We start from the raw sequence: 13,032 nt of genomic DNA on the forward strand, positions 1-13,032 counted from the left end.
CGTTTATCTCCTCATTATTTGTCTTTTGTTCTTTGAAATGTAGCAGATGATAAAATGCAGAATATGGAAGTTCAAATATAAACAATGTACATTGAATGAAAAAGTTTTCATTCACCGTTAACATTTGGAAAAGAGGCAGTTGTTACCTACTGATAAACTATGAGATGCTGACACACAAATGAAGCCTTTTTTTTAATGAATATGCTGTATGATTGATGAGTTTTTATTCTACTAAAATGTGGAAGTCAGAGCTTAAAGTTCTCAAAGGCATCATGTCTGATTTCAGGTATAGAGCAGATTTAAATTCATATAATACTTAATTCAATACATTGTACACATTTCAGGCTCACAAATCTTTTCTTGCTTTAATTCCTGGTAAGTTAAGAAATTTATTAACAACTATTAAAATACAGTATCCAAACTTACTTTTCCACACCTGACAATTATATATCACATCAGGGTCACTATGTAGCATTTTCTTACATTTTTTCCATTTGTATCTTCCATATTGTGAAGGTTTGAGTGTGTGTGTCTCTCTGTAATCAAGATCAAGGTGTAAATGTGGGTTTTTTTCAATATTGTGTCTAATTTGTGGGATTTTTGTAATATAAGATGATTACAGAACTGTAAGTGAGTCTTTGGGAGGTAGTTAGATAGCCTTAGTTGGTGTTTCCTGCAAAGTGATATTTGAGAAGACTTGAAAGAACAGAAGGTATTCTCTTTACCTCACTTTATTAAAAGGTAAACATAATACATTTATGTTCAAAATGAAAACACAAGCATTAATTCATTTGTAGATTTCTCTGTGTAGCTACTCAAGACGGGCTGATGAAGGTAAACAGTTCAAACAGGCGAATCAGCACATTACAGATGCAGTAAATTATTATTCATATTATTCAAATTCACATAAACACATCAGCACATTTTAGTCAAGTTATCTCATAGTTTGAAGCTGCTCAGTCTTCATCACTGCAGCTGCAGTTTTGCTTCTCTCTCTTTTTTTAAGGCTTCAAAACTTCTTTATTGGACATTCTGAACATACAGACATTCAGCTTTAGATATTGTACAGTTTAAGATTTCAATGCTTGAAAATGGTAAATATCAATCAAATAAAATATGAGAAGGTTACAGATTGGGATATAATACATATATATTTGTAATAAATAAATGAATAAAAATCTAAACACAATAAACAAACAATAACATCGGTAAGTCAATATAACTTAATCAGGGGTTACAGAAGATAAGTCATTGAAGTACAGCAGCGTATATTCACTTTTTTTGTTCTTCATAAGAGTTAATGTATCTATGTACCATCCTCAAGTGTAAGATTTGTCATGTAACTCAAAGGTTTATTATTTGTTTAGAATTTAGTAATAATGTTTTTGGCGTAATTGTAGATATAGAAAGTCCAGTCTTATTATTAAAAAAACTTTTCTATGTGTTACTAGGGGCAGTAACAAAACATATACATAACTGTTTCTGGCTCATCGCCACAAATGGTCACACTTCACATCTATGTCAATAAATCTGGAAATTATTACGTTACATGGGTAAATGTGATGTAAGATTTTAAAATGAACTTCTCCAACCTTGTTTGAAATACAGAATTGTAAACATGTTTGTTCCAGTTTATGTTATCTACTTGTGAATTCCAACAAGATTTTCTTTTGGGTGAAATTTTATTATAATTTGATTTTCTTATGTGTTTGTTTGTACATTTTATGTCTGTTAATTTTATCCCACCAACTTTTAAGCAACTTGGACATGAATATTTTGATAACCTATTGACATTTCATTAAGTCAATTATACCCGTAGGAACATCCCTTATTACAGAAACCAATTCTTTGTATCCAACTAGAAAATATTTGCCTTTTAAGAAATTGCAGTTTAGCTTCCCGCCGCTGCAGCGTGCTTCCTGGTGACGTCACGTCAGCAATAGTCAAAAGCCCTGTGAGCGTATGAGCTGATCGCCGGGTGCGGTGGCGCGCGCCTGTAATCCAAGCTACCGGGAGGCTGAGGCTGGCGGATCGTTTGAGCTCAGGAGCTCTGAGCTGCAGCGGACTATGCCGATCGGGTGTCCGCACTAAGTTCGGTATCGATATGGTGCTCCTGGGGGAGCCCGGGACCACCAGGTCGTCTAAGGAGGGGTGCACCGGCCCAGGTCGGAAACGGAGCAGGTCAAAGCCCCCGTGCCGCTCAGTAGTGGGATCGCGCCTGTGAATAGACGCTGTAGTGCAGCCTGAGTAATACAGCGGGACCCAGTCTTTTTACACTCTGTACACTCACCCACAAACTGCTGTCACAACACACACACTCAAACATCACATCTTTACATCACACAGCAGCTTCATCACCGCTTCTTTACCTTCTTTATTCCCCTCAAACTGCTTCATAAAGCAGCTGCTCTGCTCGTCCTACACCACCTCCACCTGGAGGACAGGAGACACTACATCAACCACAGAAAATACTGCTGCTGCCCTGCAGGTGGAGGCAAACTAAAACTACAAACATTAAACAGCTTCCTGATCAGTTCATCATAAAAAACACTTTCCATTCACCTTTATCAGTGTGTTTGTGATAAAAGTTTCGTTCTAGTGAAATGTGAAACTATAACCAAGGTCATAAACCATCTGAAACCACAAATAACTCAACAACATATTTACTTTTTAGTAAAATATTACAGTAATTAAGGCCTGTTTTATTAAAGGTGTTGATACGACCTCCTTTATTCTGTGTAAGAATAAAATGTGAGTCAATTTGCTTTTGGTGGGTTTAAACACGACATCAAGGACTCAAGTGTTAAAAAAGAGCTGTTGACATGTTAGAGAAAGTGCTTCAACCTCACTTTGTTCTCATCATGTATACAAACCTTTCTTTCTTTACTTCTCTGTAGTTTATTTTATTAAAGGCTATAAAGACACTGAGGCCTTATATACTGAATCTGTACAGTATGATGTTCACAGCTGTGTCAAAATCCAGCAAACATGTTGACTGTTGTTTTGTCTCACAGTGTTAATAGATAAATAGATAGATAGATATTGACTTTACTGTCCACCTCAGCGGAAATTTTTCTTTGGCTTCTCCCAAAGTACAGTTTAAGTACATACACTACACATAGCACAACACACCATTAAAAAACATAAAACATATACAACATAACAACAGGCAGGTGGCAGCAGATAGGTATAAATAATACCAGAGAGCAAATCTGATATAATAACAAGTGTTCCCTGATGCAGTCACTCTTAGTTCAATGCCTGTATGTCAAAGGGAATAAAATACTTCTTTTATATGTTCCTGCTGGCCCTCGGGGCCCTGAATCAACAGCCAGACGGGAGCAGCTCAAACTCTGAGTGTAATGGTTGTGTGGTAACTCTAGTTATATGTTTACCCTTCCTGTTTACAGCACTTTCAAATATGTTAGAGTTGTTTTTGTGACTTGCCAATCACCCTCCCTGCAATGTTAACAATTTTGGAGAGCTTCCTTTTGCTCTTTACACTCAAGTTGCCGTTCCCAGCTCTTATGTTAAATGATAAGATGCTTTCAACATGGCCCCTGTATGTCAATTCTAGTACGTGTTGGCTAACGCCAAAGATCCTCAGCTTCCTGATTAAAAACAGTCGCTGATTGGCTCTCTTAAAAATACTCTCTGAGTTCTCATTAAAAGTCAGAGTCTGATTAATGATTGTGCCCAAGTACATAAAATGTTCTACTTCTTCTCCAGGCTGGTTATTGAGTATGACAGGGAGGATGTTACTGGTTCCCTTTGGTTTTGTTTGTATTATAAGTTATTTTGTTTTGGCCACATTAATTTCCAGTATTATTAATTTGCAATAGAGTGACCTGGCTGAAGTAAGCCTCCTCCTGTATAGAATTGTCTTTCAGGAGACCAACACTGCTTGATTTTTATTTGAAAGTAAAAGAAAAAATGTAGATAATGAGGTTTGATGACATAAAGGTCAAGACTCTGTCATAATTTCATTTCAGTCAAACATCTGTGTAAACTTTCAGGGGAAAAGTTCACAAAAATCATCAATCATGAGGTCAAAAGTCATTCAGTGTTTTAAGATGTGATCTAAAGTTTTTTCAAGTTGAACTGTCAATTTGTGACCATTTTGTGAACTCATCAAAACCCTCCTCATGTGTTTTTATTGTATTCATAATTTCTCCGGTCAGTTAATGTAGTTTTTGTGTCGACTCAGAGCAGAAATCAGGTTGTTTCATGTTGTGTTTTGTCTGTTTTACTTTGGTTTTGCTTTGTTGGTCTTTTCTTTCTGAAAATCTGACTGATATGAAGATGTTGTGACTTGTTTTGATTGTGTGTCTGGTTTCTGATCTGTACTCTGGTTACTGTTCCTCACAGCAGCTTGTTGAAGCAGGACAGTCTTTGACGAGAATATAATCACGTGCAGTTTGTTTCACTACAGAGAGTCTGATCAGTACAAACAGACACACTGATGTTTTATCAGTTTAGTAAATTATTCCAGTGCTGCTCAGTCTTCATCACTGCAGCTGCACTTTTTCTCTTCTTCCTGGTGACGTCACTTCAGTATCAGTCAAAAGCCCTGTGAGCGTGTGAATTGATCGCCGGGTGCGGTGGCGCGCGCCTGTAATCCAAGCTACCGGGAGGCTGAGGCTGGCGGATCGTTTGAGCTCAGGAGCTCTGAGCTGCAGCGGACTATGCCGATCGGGTGTCCGCACTAAGTTCGGTATCGATATGGTGCTCCTGGGGGAGCCCGGGACCACCAGGTCGTCTAAGGAGGGGTGCACCGGCCCAGGTCGGAAACGGAGCAGGTCAAAGCCCCCGTGCCGCTCAGTAGTGGGATCGCGCCTGTGAATAGACGCTGTAGTGCAGCCTGAGTAATACAGCGGGACCCAGTCTTTTTACACTCTGCACACTCACCAACAAACTGCTGTCACAACACACACACTCAAACATCACATCTTTACATCACACAGCAGCTTCATCACCGCTTCTTTACCTTCTTTATTCCCCTCAAACTGCTTCATAAAGCAGCTGCTCTGCTCGTCCTACACCACCTCCACCTGGAGGACAGAAGACACTACATCAACCACATCAAACACTGGAGACCAGCGGTTCTCAAACTTTTTCACGTCAAGGACCCCTAAACCGACACATATTAGACCACGGACCCCGATTTCCCGATTTTTTGCTTTTGTTCATTGCTTCATTACATCAAGTATATGAAACCCATGACCAAAATAGTTACATATTCTGTCATTGTGTTACTAATGGATGGAATTATAGTGAAATAAATTATTCCCCTTTTTGCTGGGGACCCCCTGGAGTCCCTCTCAAGAACCCCTGGGGGTCCCCGGACTCCACTTTGAGAGCCATTGCTGTAGTCAATGCAAAACATCTCTGCTGTGAAGCAATTACTCAGTTTTGTTCAGTCTGTGTTTATGTGGACTGAAGTGATATTTTCTTTTTATCTCACATTTATCTGTCGGTTTGTCCTGCATACAGACTGTATCAGTTATTCTGAGTGTTTCATCCCATTGCAATAACTATCACTATTTCATTTTATTTCTAAATGTAAAACATTGTGTTGTGTGGATACTGAGCTTTGATTACAGAGAAATAACTTACGCATTTTGCAAAACTTTAGTGTCAGAGGAGCTGTATGGAACTTAAAACACAAATCTAAATGTTATGCAAATTTGCACTTTCACAACTTTCTCACGTGAGATTTCTCACACTAGGAGTAATACCATTTTAGGTATTCTCCCAAAATTAAATTAAACACAAATAAAATAAAAACTTGAAGTGGTGCGTCATGTGACTGCTCATTGTGAGTTACATTAAACTGCACATCACACATTCATCTAAATCTTCAAGATTCTTTTTATACAAAATTATTTGTAAATTAAAGCCTACTCTAGTTGTTGAGGTTTCCAGCCACCAGAGACAACATATCACATTAAGAAAGACACCAAACGACACTGCATGGACCATTTTAATTTAATTTATCTGTTAATTACACTGGTTAAAGTTCATGATCTTCCGGGTGGTAGAGTTCGCTCATCAGTCGGTAGATGTATGACGGCGCATGTCCTCCGATGTTAGAGATGAACAGTGTGATGAGCTCAGGTGGGACGTAGTCAAACACTGGACAGTGCACGTTCACCTTTGAGAGAATCTCACCTAAAATACAAGCAGGAAATTTGTAAATGTTGGATATTATTGTGCAAAAGAGGAACATTTATTTTAAAGGCTTTAAAAGATGAAAATTTGGTTGAGTGGTCATTTACGAGCATTTTGTTCACGATATGAGAGTTACCTTCAGTGAAAGGAAGCACCTCATGTGGAGAGACAAACTTATGGAAGGTGTCCTCTTCATTTGGAAACTACAGACACAAAACAGTTTCATCGTCATCTATTGCCAGCGGAAATTATAATAACCTGACCTGACCTGAGTGTCTTCTTACCTGAGGTGAGAGCTTGAACATGGGAGCACAAACAATGAGAGGCGTCGAGTGGTGCTTGGCTGCGAGGGCTAGAGTGTGTGTCCCGTTGACGGCCCTCAGTCCTCCATTGGCAAGAACTGTCTGCGTACCGATGATGACCTGAAAAGAGACGACCGCACCAGTTCACCCACATGCTCTGACAGCACTGTTTCATAGTCTCCTGTGGTTGAAAATACCTTATTAACGCGAGACATGACTGCAAATATGGCGGCGTCTGCAATCACGGTTGTTTCTATGCCAGCTTCTGAGAGACTGGTTGCCATTTCGTGCCCCTGGTGAGAGGTGAACAAATAAGATGAAAGTTAAATCAAACGTCCCTGCATAAAAAAATAATTTCATCTGATATCTAATATGTTACTCCATCTACCTGGCAGAAGGGGGCGCACTCTGCTACGATGACATGGAACTTGCGTTTGCGAGCAGCGTCTTTGAGGAAGGCCTCCACGGTGCGAGAACGACCAATCGTCATGATGACCTCATTAGAGTGGATGTGCTCCAGGGCCTGCATTGCAATGTTGTCAGTTGTTCCCTCTGGAGAAAATAAAAACACCCACAAAACTGTTTAAAATCACAGAATAAATATCAACTTTTCTCAAGCTTAATTAATACAAATTTAATCTAACAGCAGAAGAAGAAATGAGTTGTAGCTAAAAAAACATTAAATAAGGATAATTTACCCAGCTCTGTCAGCAGCTCATTGATGGCCTCAATGACGTTGGCTTTAAGAGGAGCAAAATGCAGTCGGAAGTTGTCTTCGCTGAGTCCTCCTGAGGTCAGCAGCTTGTGCAGAGATTCCTGCTGGTCCGTCTCTTCGCTGCTTCCTCGAGATCTGAAGGGAACAAAGTGGAGCTAACAGGGAATTCAGCAAAGACATTTTTACACAAAAAGTAAATCTTTAAAAACAAATAGCAAACAATTCAAACTTAAACATTTTGTCAGGTATAATAAAAATAATTTTCAGATGCAGATTAATACACATTTAGAGAGCGAGTAAGTATTTACTGCAGCATGATGGTGTTTGAGGGATTGTGCAACAGTGTGAACAGTTTTTATAGTTTTTGTACAAATATAGAGGTTTCAACAAATTACTATTTGCTTTATTGATAAATTGATAAACTTTTCCCCCTGATAGATTAATTTTTCACTTTGTAAAATTTGTCTAAATCAGGACAAATGACCACTGGAAACCTCTAGAGGTGTCCTTTTAAATTAGCTTATTTTATCAAACCAAAGGGGTTTTTAGTTTATACAAACTACTCATTTTTGTGATTTTATATCAATTATTAAATGAGTAGTGAGTCCACTGACAAAAATAAGTTAGCAATCATTTTTATAATTGTTTAAATGGACTATATCAGGCATTGGCTACACAGCCAACAATGTTAGAAGGATAAATTCACTGTTGCTCTTAGTTTTTTTATAGGATTTCTTGACAATAAGAAAAACTTCCTCTTGATCTCTCAGCTGCTGGAATAGATTTTGATTACCAACTTGACAGCATACAAGGTGACACCCCAAAGAGTTTCCTGTGTACAAATGTAGATTAGATCTAAATCGGCAAACATAATCTTTAATGGGACATATGTGTGTATCATCACCTGGCATACTCCTCTCTGATGATCTTCAGCACTCGCCTGATCATGTTACCAACAGTGGTCTCTGAGGGCTGAGCGGCAGTCATCCTCCTCCCCTCTTTCCGGATGATTTCCATCAGATCACCTGAAACAGAAAGAAGAAATAAGATATCTGTAAATGCTAAAGATGGTGACACTATTTAAACTACTTTTCCCTATTGTCTTAATCACATTTTTACTTTGAAATCTCCATTTACCTAGATGTTTGCATATTTCCCCCCTTATAATTGATTGTATTTGTGTACTAAGCACCTAATTACATTTGAGATGATTAAAGCTGTATTTCCTTACTTTAGTGACTTGTCTCAGACAGTAAACACAGGCCTCCATGTCTGCTTGCTCACTCAGCAACTCACCAAAGTCATTTATTAGAAGCTGAGTCACATAATCAAAACCTCCTTTACTTCTAAAATGAGCTACTATCAAACTATTCCCACACATTTGGCAGCTGTTAGTCGCCACTTATTTGTAGTTTTAGCACTTTCAACATATTTTAGAAACTCCTACACTGTTGACAGCTTCCATACTGGTTCCCTGCACCGCTATACTGTCTGAGTTTGAGAGGTGAATTAAAGAAATGATCAGCATGAAGCACCTGCGCTGCTCCATCGAGCCTGGGCTGTGATTCTGCGGAGCAGGGCGGTCGTTTCTCGGGCTGTCTCCGCCGAGCCCCGCAGCGGTCCCGTCCCGCTGCCTCCTCGCTTCAGGTCGGACAGAAACGCTTCTATCCTCTCCGTCAGGTCCGTTTCTTTATCCGAGCCCGGCATTGTTGTTGTTAAAACGTCTCTCTGTCAGAGAAATAACTGGGCAGTTTATCTACCATGCAATTGTTTTGATGAGGAAGAACTTCAAGAGTACATCCGGGTTATTTTGACTGCGGCGTCATTTGATTGGATCGTGTCTGGATGGTAACCATAGACTGTTGGTAACCCTCGCGAAAGATCTCGCGAGAGTGATCATTTCAACTGAAACCATAATCTTTTTTTAACCCTAACCAAGCGTCTTTTTGTGCCTAAACCTAACCAGACCTTAACCATAGCTTTGTCACACCATAAAATATAATTAGTCTGTACAATGACAAACAACGCACGCAATGAAAGAACAACGTGTATGACTCTCGCGAGAGTTTAGCAAACGGTTACCGTCTAGACACGACCAGTCTATTGGAGGACCGCTTTACAAACTGTTGCATCAATTTCTCGGTGAGTCAGCTACAAATAAGCATGACTTTGGATAAACATGTAAGAAATTATTTTTACAGCAAAAGGAAAATTATTCTACGTGGGGACTTTGTGTGGAACTCCCATTTTTCTAACATTCAATGGGAAACAACATCTCCAACCTCCAACAAATTGAAAGAAGTACATTACAAAATTATGGATAACATCTATTTTATGAATGTCAGTTTGCGTCAGGATTCTGGAAAAAAAAGATGATCATTTTGACATTAAAACCAACCATTCAATTAAACTGGAAGTCAAGGATGTAGTACTATATTCTGAAAACAAAAACCAGAAAGTTCAGGACTGTCAGTTTATTAATTTCACTGGGAAAATTTCGCATCCATAAATCCAAGTTCTTGAGGTCTCGTCCATCATTTGAACTTTTCATGACTGTATTTAGAAAGTATTTTGAGTCTATCCAACTTATAAACAATAAGAGATCTGCATATACAGTTAAGAGAATATAATTTGTCGTGAATTTTCCTCAAACATTTTAGCTCAATCAGGTCAATCAAAATGTGGCACAGGTATATTGATAAATTCTGTATCTCCTGCAGAATGATAGAAAAATGTAAATAGCCAGATTATGTTTAAAATTTATTTCATACATACAGGAAAATACCAGATAAAGATTTTTATACCTAAGCAGGTATCATCTAAACTCATAACAATGTCAATTTATTGTAAATATATAGTGCATACAGTCACTAGAAATAAAAGAAAACAAGCATTCGATATGTAACAGCTCTGTAAACAAGTCAGATGCAAATATGCTGCAAGCATCCAAATCCTGTAGTTAGCACAGACTTGAGTTCAGAGTCATTGAAATGATGATTTCCATCCTTCTTCCCTAACTGTCTTTTCTTTAACCCTCTGATTTATAGTCCATGGTAGCTTGTAGACAGTCAGTATGAATCAGAATCATCTTTATTGGCCAAGTACGTTTACACATACAAGGAGTTTGACTCCAGTTTAGTTGCTCTAAATGTGCTTACAACACAACAATTTTCAGAAAGATACACAAGGAATGACTATACACAGGTGAAACTGTTTCTGTGAACTGTAAACAGGATACAAACAGTGTAAAGAAGTGAAGGGTGATGAGATAAATATTAAATGGTAAAAAAGAAAATGACATGTTACTTTATATACAGTACGTACACATTATACTTTATGTACAGTATATACAGCCTGTTCAAATATACAGTAATAAATGAAATGTATTGCACACTTTTAAACTAAAATAAATGTGTATAATGTGTAGGTTCAGTGGGTATTATAGTGTTCAGGGTTACTGCAGTGCCACAGTGAGTTAACATAAGTTCATAAGTGTGATGGCAAGGGTGAAGAAACTGTTCCTGTGTCTGGAGGTTTTGGTGAACAGTGATCTGTAGCACCTACCAGATGGGAGAAGGTGGAACAGGTTGTTTCCAGGGTGTGAGGGGTCTGCAGTGATTTTCTCTGCCCGTTTCCTGACTCTAGAGGTGTCCAGGTCCTGGATGGCGGGCAGATCGGCATCGATAATCTTTTCTGCAGACCTGACTGTCCGTTGTGGTCTGTTCCTGTCTTGTATGGTAGCCGACCCAAAGAAGACAGTGATGGATGTGCAGAGAACAGACTCAGTGACTACAGTGTAAAACTGGATATGAAATGGAACGCACAAAGCATCTCAAACACTGATTTCCAGAGTTGATGGTTTATTGGAAGTGTTGTCACAGTTGCTCCGAACTGGAGGAAACTCTGTCCAACTATTGTCTGGAAGTTTAGTAGATTACAATTCTCACCAACTACATCAATGCCTGTTGAGTGACAATTTCTATTTGTACTGGAATATTGAAGCTTTAGATGTGGAAATCTCAGACAGATCAACTACAGATGTTGTGGTTCAAAGCATTAATGCGTTTTGTTTGTGGGATCCTGTCTGTTTTTTCTTATTCCACAGGTTGACTGATATTTTTGTCGTTATAATAATATTGCCGTCCTTCCATCTCACAAAATGTTTTACTTTGTGTCAAAACAAAGTGACTTTTCAAAGTCTGTCATGGGTGTGGCGAGGTCATGAAACAAGCTGTTCTGATGTCATCCCACGACTGAGAGGCATTCACAAGGTTTTTGAACTCGCAGCCATGTGTGTACGTCTGTTTGATTTAAAAGGTCAAACACAAAGCTATACTCTATAATGTGGCTCAGCATGATATTTAAAATACACCTCAGAGCTTGAAACCAAAACAGACATGATTTCAATATGATGAATGATTTTCACCCATCAGTTTGAGTTGTTTACATTGTATGAGGTTCTTGGTGAAAGACGTGTAGCACTCATGTCACTGTATCACACAGAGCTGTGAGCTACTGGATCAGGTCTAGGTTCGAAGGAGAGGATGGGATGAATAAAATAAAGCAGAGACGAGAACCTTTAAATCAATAAGATGGCAGTTTACTAACAAATATTACGTAACACAACACCTACGATTATTAAAACATAGGTAAGTTTCATTCAACTCCTTTTATTCCTTATCTGTTTTAGAATAAATCCATTTTCCATCTTGTCAAATTAGTTTTGTGAATTACAGACGGGTGACAAATGAAAGGGAAAACCAATGTAAAGTATCTTAATAAGGTTTTAGGTCAACATGTGCTGCCAGAACAGATTCAGTGCACCTTGGCATTGATTCTTCAGTCTCTGAACTCTACTGGAGGGATGAACACCGTTCTTCAAAAAGATATTCCCTCATTTGGTGTTTTGATGATGGTGGTGGAGAGCGCTGTCTAACACGTCAGTCCAAAATCTCCCATAGGTGTTCAATTAGGTTGAGATCTGGTGACTGAAGGTCAAAGTATACGATTCACACCATTTTCATACTCATTAAACCATTCAGTGACCCCTCGTGCCCTGTGGATGGGGGCATTGTCATCCTGGAAGAGACCACTCCCATCAGGATAGAAATGTTTCATCACAGGATAAAGGTGATCACTCAGAACACCTTTGTATTGATTTGCAGTGACCCTTCCCTCTAAGGGGACAAGTGGACCCAAACCATACCAGCAAAATGCCCCTCACAGCATAACAGAGCCACCAGATCCCCTCACTGTAGGGGTCAAGCATTCAGGCCTGCACAGGTTTTTCCTTTGATTTGTCATCCGTCTGTATGTTTTCATTTAAGACTGGTCTGTATTCTTTTAATTTAATGGGTTAAACCTGTTTATTTTAGTCATTTCCCATTTGAGTAAACTATTTTCATGTGAACAGGTCATCTTTAATTCCTTGTTCCACTTAATCTGACCCATTCAATTATCCCTTTTCAAAAAAAAAGATACACAGTTCAACTCAAAATATATGAACAAAGTATGCAATAACAATTTAACACTAACACCATAACAATGTTGCAGTCTATGATTTTAATATATTTTTAAACAGATTATTTATTGCCATTAATTTCCATGTATCTGTTTTTAAATAGCTATCTATGCCTGATTATTGTTCTATTTGTCAACAGTTCATCAGTGGTCAGGTTGAGTTGCTTGTCCATGGTCTGAGTACTTTTCCACTGGATTTGACTTTTTCTCCTTGGAACATTTCACAGCAGTCAGTTCATAGACCACGTCATATGCTGGAATATTGCTTAACATTTGAATTCTTGGATAATTTGTAGCATTGCTCCCCCGGTTTTTATCTCATCT

General features: G+C 38.6%; 1 protein-coding gene and 1 long non-coding RNA gene across 2 annotated transcripts; one reads left to right on the plus strand and one right to left on the minus strand.

Moving 5' to 3' along the window:
• Positions 1 to 5,965: 5,965 nt before the first annotated feature.
• On the minus strand, positions 5,966 to 8,997 carry eif2b2 (eukaryotic translation initiation factor 2B, subunit 2 beta). The gene is made up of 8 exons (XM_067571638.1): positions 8,724 to 8,997; positions 8,093 to 8,213; positions 7,172 to 7,323; positions 6,862 to 7,025; positions 6,671 to 6,766; positions 6,456 to 6,593; positions 6,308 to 6,374; positions 5,966 to 6,171 (listed from the first exon to the last, which is right to left on the minus strand). The coding sequence occupies exons 1-8, from the start codon at positions 8,893 to 8,895 to the stop codon at positions 6,014 to 6,016; spliced, it is 1,068 nt and encodes a 355-aa protein (XP_067427739.1). The 5' UTR covers positions 8,896 to 8,997; the 3' UTR covers positions 5,966 to 6,013.
• A 104-nt stretch (positions 8,998 to 9,101) lies between these two features.
• On the plus strand, positions 9,102 to 11,143 carry LOC137168837 (uncharacterized). Its single transcript, XR_010924347.1, has 2 exons — positions 9,102 to 9,330; positions 10,834 to 11,143. It is a non-coding gene; the product is annotated as an uncharacterized lncRNA (long non-coding RNA).
• The last annotated feature ends 1,889 nt before the right edge of the window (positions 11,144 to 13,032 follow it).

The sequence above is a fragment of the Thunnus thynnus genome, chromosome 18, assembly GCF_963924715.1.
Source record: "Thunnus thynnus chromosome 18, fThuThy2.1, whole genome shotgun sequence".
NCBI classification, from domain to species: Eukaryota; Metazoa; Chordata; class Actinopteri; order Scombriformes; family Scombridae; genus Thunnus; species Thunnus thynnus.

Bases quoted from the DNA above. Each gene is read 5' to 3' on its own strand.
- eif2b2 (XM_067571638.1), bottom strand. From the start codon at position 8,895: ATGCCGGGCTCGGATAAAGAAACGGACCTGACGGAGAGGATAGAAGCG. The intron at 6,767-6,861 runs GTAGATGGAGTA...ACCTCTCACCAG, and splicing joins AGTGCGCCCCCTTCTGCCAG to GGGCACGAAATGGCAACCAG. The intron at 6,172-6,307 runs GTAACTCTCATA...CTTGTATTTTAG, and splicing joins GGTGCTTCCTTTCACTGAAG to GTGAGATTCTCTCAAAGGTG.